General features: G+C 39.7%; 1 protein-coding gene across 1 annotated transcript in view; it reads left to right on the top strand.

The window, feature by feature from the left end:
* Positions 1 to 16,993, top strand: part of LOC107103492 (cryptochrome-1-like) — a 38,435-nt gene that overhangs the window by 8,879 nt on the left and 12,563 nt on the right. The window contains exons 3-13 of the mRNA XM_015403215.1: positions 5,968 to 6,076; positions 6,205 to 6,347; positions 7,195 to 7,379; positions 8,794 to 8,882; positions 9,152 to 9,292; positions 9,598 to 9,909; positions 11,081 to 11,232; positions 14,696 to 14,898; positions 15,903 to 16,004; positions 16,097 to 16,240; positions 16,784 to 16,864. Of these exons, the coding sequence (XP_015258701.1) occupies positions 5,968 to 6,076; positions 6,205 to 6,347; positions 7,195 to 7,379; positions 8,794 to 8,882; positions 9,152 to 9,292; positions 9,598 to 9,909; positions 11,081 to 11,232; positions 14,696 to 14,898; positions 15,903 to 16,004; positions 16,097 to 16,240; positions 16,784 to 16,864 (1,661 nt within the window). The remainder of the gene's footprint in view (positions 1 to 5,967; positions 6,077 to 6,204; positions 6,348 to 7,194; positions 7,380 to 8,793; positions 8,883 to 9,151; positions 9,293 to 9,597; positions 9,910 to 11,080; positions 11,233 to 14,695; positions 14,899 to 15,902; positions 16,005 to 16,096; positions 16,241 to 16,783; positions 16,865 to 16,993) is intronic.

Below are 16,993 nucleotides of genomic sequence, written 5' to 3'. Positions count from 1 at the left end.
GAAAAATTGAACTTTTGCTGCTCGACGCGCCGCATCAACCAATCACAGAAGCTGATCTGGGAGCTGGCAGGGAGACAGACACATTGCTGATGATACAGAATGCTGTGATCACTCCTCTGAAACAGTTTATTAACGCCTAAATTAACTTAAAATGCTGAAACCTGCCGACAGAATATGTTCACTTTTATTATCCTGGTGCCTGCAGTTTGGATTATGCACATGAAAACCACCTACCAGCCGCTGCGGCGAACCGCGAGGAGGCGACCCGGCCAGAGGCTGCTGTTAAATGGGATTCCTACTGACCGTGCACCGCCGGTATGCCGCTCAGACCCCGGCATACCGGCGGTGCACTGTCAGTAGGAATCCCATTTAACAGCAGCCTCTGGCCGGGTCGCCTCCTCGCGGTTCGCCGCGGTGGCTGGTAGGTGGTTTTCATGTATATAATCCAAACTGCAGGCACCAGGATAATAAAAGTGAACATATTCTGTCGGCAGGTTTCAGCATTTTAAGTTAATTTAGGCGTTAATAAACTGTTTCAGAGGAGTGATCACAGTGATCTGTGTCATCAGCGATGTGTCTGTCTCCCTGCCAGCTCCCAGATCAGCTTCTCTGATTGGTTGATGCGGCGCGTCGAGCAGCAAAAGTTCAAGTTTTCCATCTCGAGCAGCAGAGCGTTTGCGGCGCGTCGTGCGCGTCAGATGCGTAAATGCTCCCGACGCGCTGCTTCAGCTGCTCAGACGCTCTGCGCCTGCTGCTCAAAATGCGCCGCGGGACATTTTGCTGCGCCTTGACGCGTGTCAACCATTGACTTTGCATGTAAACTCCCTGCTTCTGCTGCGCCTGCTGCGTCCGATGTGAACGTAGCATAAGGCGGTTCACTGGTGACTTTGATGAATACAGAAATTATGTGAAAACCTTTAGCCTCTACGAAACATAAACATGCTTTTAATTAAATACAAAGCAGGAAAAGTTAGCTGTCTTGAAAGAGTTTGATTAAACATATTTTGCAGCTTTTTTAGGATTTCATGTCTGTTCAAATACACTGATATAATCATAGGTTAAAATTAAAGGCAGTGATTGATGCGCGCAACCCATGTGCCGAGATATAAGACCTCGACGTGGCCGACCCGGGTTCGAATCCGAAAAAGTGGTCTTTTGCCGCATGTCTCTCCCCCCGCTCCCTGTAAGCTCACTGTATGAAAAAAAAAAAAAGAGCCGTTAGTGCCATAAAAACAATCCTAGGCTGTAGTTTGTCTCGTAGATTCTGAAAAATTGTCTAATTTTCTAAAAAGTTTGTCATTGCTTTTTGTTTCAATTTCAGAGATTTCAAAAATGTTTTTGTCCTTTTCCAGTCGGCTCCCTCTGAAAGGCCGAGTTATGCTTCAGTGAGAGAGCGATTCATTTTTCACGTGTGTGTATACGTGCGTGCACATTCAGTAATGAGGTTACTAGGCTTAGGGATTGTTATGCTGCAGTCGAAGCTGTATGTGTCCGCTCCGACAGATGTAGGCCAGAGCAGTTGTATAAGGACTGCTGTAAGACAGGGGCGGAGCAAAACAAATCACAGACATTCAAAAGACCTTTATAAAAGGAAGCTTGCTTATATGCTCCTAAAGGCCTAATTAAACCTGTGAACACTGTTCAAAAGGGGTATTTATGCAACATCTACCAATCATGCACTCCTAATCACAATTTCAGGTCCTGTTTGAGTTTTTTCTAAGAATTCTCCTGCTCCACTTTTTGGTGTTATGCTGCTGTTTCTCTGCTTCTTAGGCTTTTTGATCAGCCACCTAGCTTTAACCCACCAGCACAAATTGTGAGTAGGCAAAAATTAAAAATGTTTACCAGTTATATAAAAAAAAAAAATCAGGAATGCTTTGATAAGAAAAATGTCTGAAAATGTTGAAGATCTAGAATTAAATGTGAGTTTTACTTTATGAGGTGGGACTGCCAATCTATCCAAAAGGGCATCACAGGGCTCTGTTGTTGGACTTTTCCTTTTTTTTTTTTTTTTTTCTTCATTCTTACTGCCATTCGGCTCCTTTTTCCAGAAAAAAAGAACATCTTTTTCCATAAAGAAAAATTGCTGGCTTCTTTATGGAGCCTCCAGATTGCACATCTTCACCATCAGTTTTCTAAGGAGGCTTTTTTACACACCGGCTTTAAACTCTAGCAGGAATTATTGACTCTGACCCCATTGGTTTTTACCGTGCTGTATGCCTTACTGGTCTAAATTGTTGTACTCCTCTGTTTTTAAATGTTACTGAAGGTTTTAGTGCTTTCATGTTCTTTCCCATTCAATCAGGGTTTAAAATCATCACATCGCTTCTGGTTCTCCCTTACAAGGCTTAAATCTAGTTAACTACCCAACAGTTTTATCAGGGTTGACTCTTTACTTAAATCCTTATATTTGAATCCTATGATCAAAGTCTGAACTGTTCCCATTACTAATCTTTGCAGAGGTTCTGTCTGACAGCTACCTGCTTTTAGCTCATTAAGAGGCAGGCACGTGCCGTCATGGTGTGCACTACTTTGTCTCTCAGCTCTGTCTGCATTAGGATTTGGAACAAATGGAGCTTTAGCTGTAAGCAGAGTCTGCTCAGGTCCAGTGATTAAGCTACGAGTTAGACAGAAGGCAACAGAAGTTAGCTGAGCACCATGTGGTTGCTGTTATGTTCTGTATATAACCCTGCACGTTTAGAATGATTAAACATCCAAATTAGGCTACTGATGTTAAACTGTTAAACCTGATATAATACATATAGGAATAGAGGTTAATGGAAGCAGAAATGCTTTAGAGGAGGACCAGTTTAAATAAAAATTATAAGGCTTTTTTTGTTTATTTTTTTCTTTTACTTGAACTGCATTTGATATAATTTAATATGATTAATGTAAAGTATAGCACACAAAGTACTTCCACAGAGTAAAATACAGGTAATTAGGCTGCACAGACATTTACACTTACAAAAAATCCCTTTTCCTTGTATTCCAGTGACCATGACCCCAACACTGTGCGTCATTGCAGGATGGAAACGCCAATCTAATGTTCAACCAGTAGTGATGTTGTTTTTCTGGACAGATATGATGCTCCACTCCCTCCTGTACAGTGTTATAGGCAGCTCTCTGCTTCTAAAGCAGTCAATGAAATTACTTTACAATCAATTACTCCATAGTCAGCATACAACCTTTTCCAATAAATAACTTATTGGAGTATTGAAGATTCTATCAAATCCCAGAGATGTTCAACTTTTTGATTGGTTTTATTCAGTTTAAACACATTGTTTTATTTTTTTCCATTCAGATTACTGGATCATCATTTAGTGAACTATACCCTAACTAAAATAAATTAATAAAACCTTTCTTATTATGTAGTATAAATCATCAAAGGCAACTTATAATAAGTATTCAGGGTTTCTGTAACTCGTAAATGATTTTTAAAATGTATTTACATAAAGATCTTTAACATATTAACTGCAGCCTGCAGCTTCTTTATAACACATGAGATCACTTCTTTTATTGCATATGAATCAACACATTAGAGTCATTTAAAAGCATAAGTTTTCTAGTAGCAGCACTTTAGTACTTAATCCAGTTTTGTCATAAATCTTAATCTTAAAGTTATCAATCTTAAAATGAAAGGACTGCTTATATGTAATATGTGGTTAGATATTATGCNCCACATTTTCATACACGCTATATTTGTAGATGATAAAGCTCACAGAAATGGTCGCAAACATGAATCAATCTTAAACTATAAATGACAGAATTCAGTGCTAGATATTTTATATCCCTACTTTTTTATTTTTTAAATGAATAACACAAATATCAGGAACAGCAAGAAGGGATACATTTTGTTTTATTATAACATAAAATTGCATGAGATTTTTCGTGCTTGGCATTAGAAAAAAATAAATGACTTTAAGCTTTGCTATATTTTAGAAAAGTGCAACTTAGTTTTTTTTTTTAAGTTCATCAACTTTGTAGACTGCTTTAAAACAGTTATCAGCTAAGTGCTGAACATAGTTGAAAATAATAAAACAGATGTAAAATTCTAGTATGCTTTGGGAAATATGAAGTATTCATTAATTTTTCTTTTTATTTGTTTTTTTTTACATTTGGTAACATTTTTCCCTCTTAAATGAAAATTGCTTTTTATGAATGCTGTACTGTTAAGCAACATAAAAGAACTTTGTTATCAGGAAAAAAATATAGTTCCACAGCATTATTTTCTGTGTTCAGATAAAACAGTCAAACGTTGCATAGAAAAGTTTCAACAGAGATTCAGACCTGTAATTCTTTTGTCTAAAAGGAAGGCAAACCACAAATTCTTCCTCATTCTGTACCCAAACTCCTAAATTACATTGCATGTGCCACTTAAAAACATTCTTCTTACCCGAAGAATCTGTCTAGTTTGCATAATTTGGCTCAGTTTTCTTTGACTATAGAAAGCTTCAATAGCGCAGGTTCACAGAAAAACATGACATTATTTCTGGTGCGCAGAGAACGAACAGATAATCACTTTTGCATCTGTCTGGCATTAAAACTGAGGCTCATGTTTCCTCTCTCAGCTCCAGCTGATAGTCGTCATTCCTCCTCAGAGACCAGCAGGTCAGCTCAGTTCAAGGTGCTGCTATATGACATTTTGGAGCATCAGTAAGCTTTCACACATAGTTTTTGACCAAAAGCTGTAGTTGGTGACCAGTTGAAGCGTGCATCATGATCAGCCTTCAGGCAGCAACTCTGAGCTGGAATAGCTCAGACTTTGCTGTTTTTATGTCATGTTGCACACTGGAAACTCTCAGCCAAGACTTTGAATGCTCTGAGATACAAATATGACACACATGTGCCTTTTGATTATGTTTATTTTGTGGAGAGTGCAAATATTCATTTTAACACCTCATGTCTCATTTTTAAATACTAACATCTGTAAAAACGAGTCCCTTTAATCAACTCCTCCAAACTGCACCCAACAAACTCTTGAAATATATAGAAAGGTATGATGAGACCAAAGAAAAGGACCCTTTTAATTTTTTCATCAAAGATGGACAATTTTCTTTTCTTGTAAAGCAAACTGGTACAACATTACGGCCAAGTTTACTCTAACATGAAAGCTGGACTTGGAAAAATAAATCCCTGTTTGTTGAGGGTGAATGGTAACTGAAAGTTATATTACATTACAATTAAGTGCTGCAAAGATATGGCAAATTGATCATGTTTATTTTCTTGCAGGGTTGTTTCATGGCAGAGACCCAAAGCAGGTTCTTCCTTTAGGTTTAGTGACCTTTTTACATCCAAATGTCTCAGAGTTTGCTGGTTTAGCAAACTGTAAATATACTCACTTGATGTGCAAAGGCGGCACAGGATTGAAAGAAATAAGTAAAACAGCAACTGAAATGATGGAAAGCTATTTGATTTAGCTTCCTTTTGAAATGTGATGGCAGATTTTAACTATTGACAGTCAAAATATAATATAAACAAATAGGGAGTGGACTTACGGTCAATTATATAGTTGAAAAAACAATTTCTCTCACACTTAGTCGAAAGTTGTGCTATAAAACTGTAGAATTTAAACACAAACTATAATAAAACTGCTTTGTCAGTGTAAAATATTACAAATGTTGGACTGAAAAGGCTTCAGTTACATCTGTGGTTTCTGCTTTCAATCATTTTTGTACGTTTGTTGTACATTTAAAATTCAGCTCAACCACCACCATAAAAATGGAAATGGAAATTTTGCAATATGTCCAAATGGAAAGAGCAAATCCATAAAAATAATAATGAAAGAAGAGCTAAAAGGCTTATTTCACTTTTTTTTGATAAATACCAAATTGGAAAGCAATAAATGAAAATTGTTCATGCTGAAGTATTTTTTTCAAGCAACTTTGATTACACTTTCAATTATTTACCATTATTTCTCACTTCTGTTTTTCATCCCATTTTGACCTTTTTTTTCTATCCCATCTGCAGGTTTTTGCTCCAGTGTTTGGAGGACCTGGATGCAAGTCTCCGAAAGCTCAATTCCCGTCTTTTTGTCATCAGGGGCCAACCAGCAAATGTGTTCCCTCGCCTCTTTAAGGTCAGCACAGAGGCAAACTGCCCGCCTTCTTAACCTCCAACAAAACTTTACCTCAAACATGTCGACGCAATTTTCTAGAAAAAATATTGGTTAAAAATTGTATTTTTTTTACAATTTGCCTTACTCAGGAGTGGAAGATCTCTCGACTGACCTTTGAATATGACTCAGAGCCGTTTGGGAAGGAGCGAGACGCCGCCATCAAGAAATTGGCCATGGAGGCAGGCGTGGAGGTCATCGTCAAGATATCGCACACGCTCTACGACCTGGATAAGTAAGATATTGAGAACATATGAGAGATGCTTATTAAAAAAAAGTACATATATTGGAACCACATAGTGATCTGTGGTGGTATTCCCATATTGGTTCCGCCTCTGGTGAACCCAGGAACATCGACAGCTGTGTTCAGCTTTGCAAAGTGATAAACACTGCCAGTTGCTTTGTAAATCCATGTCCACCATGATGAGGTGAAACCAAGACCAGCAGATTGCATGATGTAGGAGTCTTTTGCCCGCCATGCGAAATGTTTTTGCTGGCTGAAGCGGACGAAACTGGTGAAATTTTCAAAGATTTCGCGTTTGGTCTGAACACACTTTTACAGTTGCATATCTGTTTTGAGGATATTGTGCTATTACCACAATGTTCTGTGTTTGACTTCCTTTTCCACACTTATATCTTGAGTTGCCTTCAAGTAAATATACGTGTATATTCCTACTTGTCATACGTGCCTGTAGAGAGGAGTTTATAAGGGTCATTTAAAGAAATCAAGCATAATGATGATGAACGTTAAGCAAATAGTGGAGGTATCGGAAAAGTATCGGGATCTGCAGATATCCAAATTCAAGATTATGATCGGGAGTGGAAAAAAGGTGTAATAGTGTACCCCCAAACAAATGGTAAAAATCTTGAAGTGCACTAGAAGTATACAGTGTTTTAAAAGGGGGCATATTAAAAAATATATATTTTTTTTATTTTAATATGCCCCCTTAAACGTTGATCTTTCTAGTTTCTGTCCTGAAAAAATCTAATGGTGAAATTAGTTTTATGGAAAAAAAAAATTTCTTCTGAATGAGGGATTTGCTACTTTGTATTCATGTGTATTTATTTTTCTGTGTCTAAAGGATCATCGAGCTGAACGGTGGACAGCCTCCCCTTACCTATAAGCGGTTCCAGACCCTGATAAGTCGCCTTGACCCACCTGAGATGCCCGTGGAGACGCTGTCAGACACCTTAATGGGCGGCTGCATCACCCCCATCACTGAGGACCACGGGGAAAAGTATGGCGTCCCATCCCTGGAGGAACTGGGTGAGAAAGCAAACCAACTACATGATTTTTAGATGTAACAGGAAAACCTCAGTGCTGATCTGATCTAGAACCATTATAGGAGCTGATGATTGGGCCACATTTTAATTATTTACTGTTTGAAATCACTAAAACTAGGTTTTATGTTTTTTGACATGAAAAATAGGTTTACAGAAAAGGTACACCTTCTGTATTCTTAGGTATCTTTTGCACAAAAGAATTTAAAAAAAATGGGAGCAATATTACCATAAATGATTTCCTTAATCTAATGTTTAGTGTTAGGCTCATGTTGTCTGTCAGGTAAGTTTCTCTATTTAAAGCTTTTCCTTCTCTAAGACTTTCTTATCGGATTATTCCAGTTCAGCTACTTAAAGGTACCATTCAGATGTTGGTTTTCCATTCACAGACTGTTGGTCCATTCATGCATTTCGATATCCTGCAGCCATCTGTAGTTAACACCTGCCACTCTCTCACTGATCTATGAGGTGTTTAACCTTTGAACGGTAAAAATATATATATCCGGTTTCCCCAGTTTGTTCTACGCAAGCTGTTATTTATCCCATAAATTAATCAGAGGCCACTTTAACCTTCTTATCCCGACTCGGTCCAGGCGTCATGTTTTCCGATCGGAGTGCCAAGATCTGTCGCCTCTCAGGTTCTGGCATTTCTCCCACCATCTGCCAGCTACAGCTGCACCTCGTTTTGCTTCTTGGGACTTTAGGGTGTCATTCTGGCCGTCTGCAAATACTTCTAAGAAAAAACTGCCCAGATTCTGGACGGATTCTGCTTCTAAGGAAAAACTGTTTTGGGAGTCTTGCCACATCAGCATAGTTTAAACTTCAAAACATGCTGCATAAAGAAACCCATGTCACTTATGTTTGTACACTTACATGTATACTTTATTTATACCATCTTTTTTTAGTAGAAGGGAAATTGGGGATCAACCCTTGACGTTACTTTAAACAGTTGTTTTTTTTATTTAAAGTAAATGTTGTAATCCATTCATATAAGGTTGTCAATAGAAGAAAAAAAGTGTTTAGTATGATTAAGGTTTTATTACTACCTGGACTCTTTCACTTTTATTCCATTACCTGAAAGATGAATTTCCTAAACGGAGAGCCTTTTTTTCATTGATTGGTACAAATTCCCCATGAAGCAGTTTATTTAAAGTCCATAATCAGTTTTGATTTTAATCAAGAATTTTTAGATTAATTAAAAAAGCTGTTTTATGACGTTTTCCAGAATCCCCTAAGAACCATAGATTTTTAAATAAATCTGATCTAAATTTATCAAGATATCCCCCCAAAACAAGCTGTGAAATGGAAATATTTTCTAGTAATATTTTCCTAAAAAAAAAATAAAAAATATAAAATGTTGAAGCTAAGGCTTTTTTCTTATCTATTTAATGTCTTTTCAGGTTTTGATACAGAGGGCCTCCCTTCAGCTGTGTGGCCGGGAGGAGAGACTGAAGCTCTGACAAGAATAGAGCGCCATCTGGAGAGAAAAGTCAGTATAAAATCCTCATGTTAGGGTTTTTTTTATCCTTGATTTGTAGTAATGTGCTTTCCTTCATCAAAGTGATGAAAAATTTTTGTTAGATATTTGATATGGTTTCCAACATTAAACCGAATATGAAAGGCCAGTTTCTACTGTTTTTACCTCCTCAGATGTTCAACTTAAATTTTTTTAACTTAAATTATTTCCATCATGTCTGAATCCATCTTTCCCTTTTTCTTTCCTCCTGTACGGCTTCTTGTCGTCTCTTTCTTCTTCAGGCATGGGTGGCTAACTTTGAGCGTCCCCGGATGAATGCCAACTCGTTGCTGGCCAGCCCAACAGGCCTCAGCCCCTACCTGCGCTTCGGCTGCCTCTCCTGCCGACTCTTCTACTTCAAACTTACTGACCTCTACCGCAAGGTGGGTACCCAGACTTACAAGATGAGCTGTAACAACGGAATTTTCCATATTTGCAAAGCTTTGAAAGAACTACTTTAAATTTCAGTATAGACACACACAGACAAAAAACATCCTCAAGGAAACAGAATAGATAACAGCCAAGTAGACAATTTTCTAAATATCTTAAGATTTTAGCAATTTATCAATTTGTTTTATACTGCATTTTAAAATCTGAAATAAATGGAGCAAAGTTCACAGACCTAATACCTTATTTAAAATGCATGTTTGTTTATTTTTCTACATTTTTGTGTTCAAATAACTTCTAGGTAAAAAAGAACAGCTCTCCTCCACTCTCCCTGTATGGCCAGTTACTATGGCGCGAGTTCTTCTACACCGCAGCAACCAACAACCCACGCTTCGACAAAATGGAAGGAAACCCCATCTGTGTCCGCATTCCTTGGGACAGGAATCCAGAGGCCCTCGCCAAGTGGGCCGAAGCCAAGACTGGCTTTCCCTGGATAGACGCTATCATGACGCAGCTGAGACAGGAGGGCTGGATTCATCATCTTGCCCGGCATGCCGTAGCTTGCTTCCTTACCAGAGGGGACCTGTGGATCAGCTGGGAAGAAGGGATGAAGGTGAGAAAGCATGAGTCAGGTTTCTTTTTAATGACATCACTAATGAAAGAACATCCCTGATTCAGAAGAAAGGCTTTCTGGTTCTATTTAAATTGGTCTTTCTTTTGAAATTTTCCATCTGAGCAGTGAAAACATACATTTCTTGGTGTCTTTTTTGCTAAAGTTTTGTTATTTCATTGAGACATTTTTTTGTGCTTCCAAAGTAACTGAGCCTCTGAGTTTACATTTTCCTTATTAAAATATAAAAGATATGCCTACATGACTGAGGTAATTCCAACTCCTTACTCTTCACGGTGGCATATGATTGTTTAACGGTGCGTTCAGTTTGTAAACGAGAATCAGCGTTTATTCAAAAAACTCTTAAGTTTTCACCGTAACATAAGGATGCCACCTCGTATTCGTTGTCTCTCGTATCTGTAGAGACTCCGGGACTTCCCTCTATGCAACACCCCCTCCAGCTCTACTGGGGGAAGCCTGATGCGCTCCCAGGCCAACCGAGAGACATAGTCCCTCTAGCGTGTCCTGGGTCATCCCCTGGGTCTCCTCCCAGTGGGACATACTTGGAACACCTTCTGAGGGAGGCGTATAAGGGGCAATCGATAAACATGTGCAAGCCTCCTCAGTTGACTCCTCTCGATGTGGAGGAGAAGTGGCTCTACTCCGAGGCCCTCCTAAATAACTAACTCCTCACCCTATCTCTAAGGGAGAGCCCAGGCACCTTGCAGAGAAAGCCACTTGTATCCGGGACCTCGGTCTTTCAGTCATTATCCTGATTTCATTACCATAGCTTAGGTTAGGAACATAGACCGACCGGTAAATTGAGAGCTTTGCCTTATCACTCAGCTCTCTCTTCACCATGACAGACTGGTGCATGATCTGCATTACAGCAGCAGTGATCATTATATCGATCTCGCGCTCCATTCTGCCCTCACTCGTTAACAGCACCCCAAGATACTTCAACTCCTCCACTTGATGAAGCAACTTTTCTCCAACCAGAAGGAGACAAGCCACCTTTCTCCTGTCTTGTAGAAGCTGATCTGCAAATAAATCTAATTAGAGCCATTAGAACCAAAACGGAAACAAACATTGTCCATTAGGGGGAAAACTGCTCTTGGAAGTTAAAAACATTTCCAATAAAAGCATGAGTAGAGCATACCTGTTGCTTTTTCAGGTTTTCGAGGAGCTACTTCTGGATGCAGACTGGAGTGTGAATGCGGGCAGCTGGATGTGGCTGTCCTGTAGTTCATTCTTTCAGCAGTTTTTCCACTGCTACTGCCCCGTGGGCTTCGGCCGACGCACCGACCCCAACGGGGACTTCATCAGGTGGGTACCTTTCCTCTCATCGCCCATTGGTGCCAACAACTGATTCCAACCACATGGATGCTGCCCTTCCTCCCTCCGTCCGTCTCTCTCTCCCTAAACGAGATTTTGTCGGGTGACTTAAGACATGATCAGCCACCTCTAGTCATTAACTCTGATACGATGCCCATATGTAAAGTTCACGCAGGAAAAATAGGGAATATTTTTATATTTATGGATTTAGTTTTCAACCAGCTAATGTAAAATGTAGCCAGTGTTTCATAAGTTTTAATATTATTAAAACCTTATCCTGCATTAATACAAAATTAGGTTCTTAAGACTACAAAATAACATAGTTGTACATAAAGTTCACACAGGATTTTAGGTTTTACTAAATCAAAAAAGATACCAAATACAAAGAGAGAGATGGGAAGGGGGCAAATGAGGGGCCTCCAAATCTCTGGGTAAGTGATGAGATAGTATAAGAATCCTTAAACTTCATTATTTTTATTTTTTTTATGTTTTGCCATCATTTCATCTTTTCGTCTCTTCCAACTTCAGTATGTAGTCTCTGGGATGTCAGGCTTGTCTTTTCTAACAACATAGGTTCTCAGTGTAATTTCAGTTATTTATAAATGTTGGTGATTGTGTATACACACACACATATCAGTAGGTTTATCTGTCACTAGCAGATAACTCACTGCAGAGATATAGATAATTTCCTCTCTTCTTCTGGATGTAGCTCTGTGTTTGTGTTTTGGTCCATCTGTTTTTTGTTTTTTTAATGGGGGGATTGGGGGAAAAGTTCAGCTGTCCCTCTCCCCTGTGTAGATTGTAGCTGATTGCTTTTAAGGTGATTGGCCGTTCTTCAGCCCCCCTACTTCCACCCAGGAGCAGTCTGGGCCCTCTGGCTCTAGACTGCCTTGGATAGAAGTTGGAGATCCAGCTGAGAAACCGGTGGCCGTTTGTTCTCGTTTTACCTGTGCAACCCTGAGGGACGATACTTGCTCACGCCCCAGCAGCACCCTCTGGGCAGGTTTGTGACTCGGTAGCGTCTCATTTCGTCAAAAGGGACTCTGACCGCTTGGTAGGGAAATGCAAACGCCTTGCCTGCATTTCTTGGGTGGAGCTCAAGGAAGCATTTCCTGGAGGGTAGTGAGGAGAGGCGTGAACCGGTTTTTTGTCCAGGCGCTGGGCAAAGCCCCTCATCCAGCCCTTTGTGAAATGTTCAGTGGTGCTCTGCTTATGTGAATGCAGCCTTGTTGGTTCTGGTGGGCCTGGAGCAGCGGCTGGCTTTATGTTAAAACAAAGACATATACAACATATGATATGTGCCACTGCAGGTTATCTAAATAAATGCATACAGTTAGACTACCCTTAACTGTTGAGGGGGAAAAGGTAAAGCAAGCAAAATGCTATTCATTTAAACTCAACTAAAACAAACCATTAAATTCCTGTCAAACAATGTGATATCCTTGCATTGCATCAAATTGGATGGTTATGAAGAGATTTGATCTATTCTGTTGTTTTTAAACTTTTTACACCTTTATAAGGTGTCCTTAAATGCAGAGATTTTAAATAGAATTAATAATAATTAACGTTTCCTTCAAATTTACTTTCAGCAAAAATAAGATTGTGGAATAAAAAAAAATCTAAAATATATTGAAATATTTTTTAAATTGTCTTTATGGGATTATTTTAAGGTGTTCACCAGGGTTGGGTGTTTAGGCCACTTTTCTTTTAATAATTTTTCTGCTCTTTCTCTAATCAATTTTTTGGGCAATATATTCAGTTTTTGTTAAGTAGATTAAACCTAGCACTAGAGACTATAATTATAAACATAGAGCAACTAATGTCACTTCTTTTATCAGTGCGCTACCCTGCAAGCGCACTCCTAAAACAACCACAGCGTTTAGACTCCTCCCAAAACACCACCCGCTGCTCCCCTCCAGGACTACCGGCAGGTCGTGAATCTTCCCGGCAAAAGGGTTGTGGTCCTTTTTGGTGAAATGAGGGGGCTCCCTAGTGGGCCAGCCCAGAGTGTGGTGCTGTGGCTGTGGGGAGGGGACAGTCAGCAGGGGGGCTATAGGCCCACTGACCACTTAAAAGTTAACCACCACAGTCTGGGGGATCGGGAGCATGTGTGAGCTCTTTTCTCAGTCCACCACTGTCTGACCATGGGGGGTGGGGAATGACGGTTGGAGGGAGGGGATGTGGGTGGGGTTCTGGAGCTGTAAGGTATGATGGAAAACTTCTGTCATCTCTTAGAATTTTTTTCCTATGCCACGAAGAACTATAGGGATCGTAGGGGTTTTTAAAATGAATATTTCTCACCAATATTCAAACATAGCTGAGCATCCCTTTTTTTTCCTTTCTTTGCTGCTACTGGCCTCTTTCAACACTTGGGAGTCTGTCTCCATTTCCAGCTGGAACAAAGCAACATAGAAGAATTTTTTTCCTCCCTTTTTTTCTTTTTTGATGGCAGAATTTTTCCAACATATACCTGCTCTCGTTGGGGTGGGGGGAGGGCTGAGGGTGGGTGGGGGTCAATGCTCTCTGCTTTCTAACCGCGTGTTACAGTAGACGTCTCCTAGCAACCTCTACTCAATCGGCAGTGGTCTCTCTCTCTCTCTCTCGAGTGATGGTGCGATCTCCGTAGCAAGCGGAGCGTCGTCCCTCATGTGCGTGCGTGTCGGCCCACTGGGCCGGACCACACCAGTCCCCACCCCTCTCAGCACTCTGCTGCTTTCCACAGTTCCACTCGCCCCCCCTCCTTCTGTCCTGTCAGTCTCCCCTCCTGGGAATAGGTAAGGTTGGACCAAGTCCAGTAGGTAGGTGGCTTCTCTTTGTCACACTGAGCGACTCCTGGCAGCTCAGTGAAATGGTGTTGTGAGAAGTTGATTTTTTGGATTTTTATCTCTTGGAGGATTACATTTGTTTGCCAGTGGCATGGCTGTTGTCACAATGACTTAGTGTAAATGTGTTCTGGACCACAGCCCGTCGTTTTCCATCACGTTTGAAGCCTTAGTTCTCTTTGCACTGTCATTATTTCTCACTGCAGTGCCAGAAATGTTCACTATTGACTTTCAGAACAGAAAGAAAGTATTTACTTCCGACCTATCTTCTACCATAGACATACTATGCAGTGTTGTGGTTGCACCTTTCATTTGGTTGGAGCCATTTTCCAGAGAAACTGTAATTAATCATGAAGCGCAGCCTGATTTCCTTAATTAGAACACAATTATAGGCTGCAAATTTTAAAAATAAATGTGTTTATTTTATTATTTTCTTTTATACATAGTATGCTATGTATAAAAACTATATTCATACATTTTTAAAGCTACATACATTAAATGTAAACACTGGCTCTGTTAATTAGAATATCTTGCAGTTAATGTACTTGTTTTATGCACTGATTACATAAACATGCCTCTCTTAATTCCTGTTGGCCAAAGCCAGAGCTTCTAATGTTTTCCTGTGCTTCCAGGCGATACTTACCTGTCCTCCGAGGTTTCCCCGCCAAGTACATCTACGACCCATGGAACGCCCCAGAATCTGTGCAGGCGGCAGCCAAGTGTATCATAGGAGTCCATTACCCAAAACCCATGGTGCACCACGCGGAGGCCAGCCGGCTCAACATCGAAAGGATGAAGCAGATCTACCAGCAGCTGAGTCGATATAGAGGACTAGGTGAGGAATGATAAGAGCAAAATCTGTTGCAAGCAATTAGTTTATTGCTAAGTCAGTGATGGAGCCATTTAAGGATTTATGTACAGCTATGGTAGAAAGCCTGTCACACGACACATTTTGTCCATTGTCATGGAATCCAAGCTCTATGCACTAAACACTAGGCCGCCACTCCCTACTAATTGAACTATATTGCTAAGTTGTTGTTCAGAGACCCAGAGTGGAGGCTGTGGGGATGGAACCGGGTACTTGCAACCTTCTAAGAGCAAAAGCGCACTGCTCTAAACCCACTAGGCCAACACTCTCCTGAGGTGGTGTCCTTAACCAGATACATATAAGGTGGCAAGCTGCTGTAGCTTTAAAACAAGCCAGCCCTCCCAATACAGTGTTCAAAAATTAGCCTGAGGTCCTTTTGCTTTTATCTGAAAAGTATGACACCTCCTCCTCATCCTATTAAAACATATGGGCTCTGATTTTTTTTTTAATTTTAATTCAGTTTTTTTTAAATAATTATCAAATTTTTATTTTCAAAGTTTGCTAGTTCATATTCTTACTTGAATATAAAAAGGAGCAACAAGTAAAAGAGTGAAATATCCATTACTTATGTAATATACTTAATTCTCCATACTACTAGTTACCTAATGATGGTGTAAAATTAGTCTCCTATGAAAACCAAAGTCTTCCTTCTATGTTGTTAAATATTTAAGTCTGAATCTATTATTTTTAATTGACTTTAGCTCTACAGGTGTTAATTGATGATAATCCTCTAACTAACATACATTTTGCTTATTAATTATTCATACAGTGTAAAATATTACAGAATGAGCAAAGTCTTTGCTTTAATGGGTCATTCATTGCAGCAGCTGTCTGAATTATATCATTTTTAAAAAGGTAAAGATTGGATCTATGTACTGATCTGTAAAATATTGGAACTAAAACTACTTTTTCCTTGACTGAATTTCAGCAAATTAAACTTTCTTCTTCTTTCTTCTTCTTCTTTCTTCTAGGCCTGTTAGCATCTGTCCCATCCACAAATGGGAATGGCAATGGAGGAATGATGGCCTACTCTCCTGGAGAGCAGCAGTCGGGGACCAACAACAATTCACATTGTAAGAGAACGAGGAACAAAGTCTGACCTCTGCTCAGTTATTAATAGGCGTTTCTGTCTTTTTAAAGGCACTGTTGCACCTTTATTTTACAGTGCCTGGAGGCTCAGGTAGCTCTGTGGCCACAGGGAACGGTGGTAGGAGCATCTTATTTAACTTTGACAGTGAAGAACAGACTGAGCCCAGCAATGTTGGACAACAGCGGCTTCACACACTGCCACAGAACCAGCAACAGCATGGTAAATCCCTTTCTGATCTCTGTGAAATATCACATTTGATGTCAAAACTATTGATCTACAGAAAATATCATTTTAGTGTTGGAAATTATAGAGATTGTTTATGTTCTGCCCCTGGATGGTGCTGCTACTTGTTGTGAGTCTTTCCTGAATTGAGAAAGAATTCTATTGAGATTTTTTTTTTTTAACATCTTCTAAATGTGGATGAATGTTGGGCAATCGTCGTTTAGACGATTGAGAGATGAGAGGAGACTGCAGCCAGTGGGGAGAACTTGATTAACATAATTTTATGAAGGCCCAGTAATGCTGAACAGTTTTGTGTTTAGTTTGTGTTCATAAAATGTTCTATATTAAATCTGATTAGTATTTAGAAATATATTTATTTTAGTAAGTCACATTTAAGATGGGGGCATTGGGTACTTATTAGATCCAAGGTACGTTTTTGTGACAGTTGCACTTTTCTTTTTTGTTTACACCTCAAAACAAATGACATTGAGATCTCGGATGGTATTACATGGAAACCATTAAATATTCTGTGTTTTGTAGGATACCACTCAGTGCCAGACGCCAACCAGAACATCACCAGCAGCCGACTCTATCATGAGTTTGCTGTGCCTCAACACCCAGGTGAGAACCAGGTGTATTATAGTCAAACTGAGCAGTGGTTCACTATTATGTTATTTTTGACTGATGCTACATTTGTAAGGCAAGATTTCAGTAAGAACATGTTGGATTTCTCTAATGCAGGTTAACTTC

This window comes from Cyprinodon variegatus, unplaced genomic scaffold (assembly GCF_000732505.1).
Source record: "Cyprinodon variegatus isolate N-32 unplaced genomic scaffold, C_variegatus-1.0 Scaffold1462, whole genome shotgun sequence".
Classification (NCBI taxonomy): domain Eukaryota; kingdom Metazoa; phylum Chordata; class Actinopteri; order Cyprinodontiformes; family Cyprinodontidae; genus Cyprinodon; species Cyprinodon variegatus.
The sequence above is the reverse complement of the archived record's forward strand: the minus strand, read 5'-3'. Positions and strand labels throughout refer to the sequence as shown.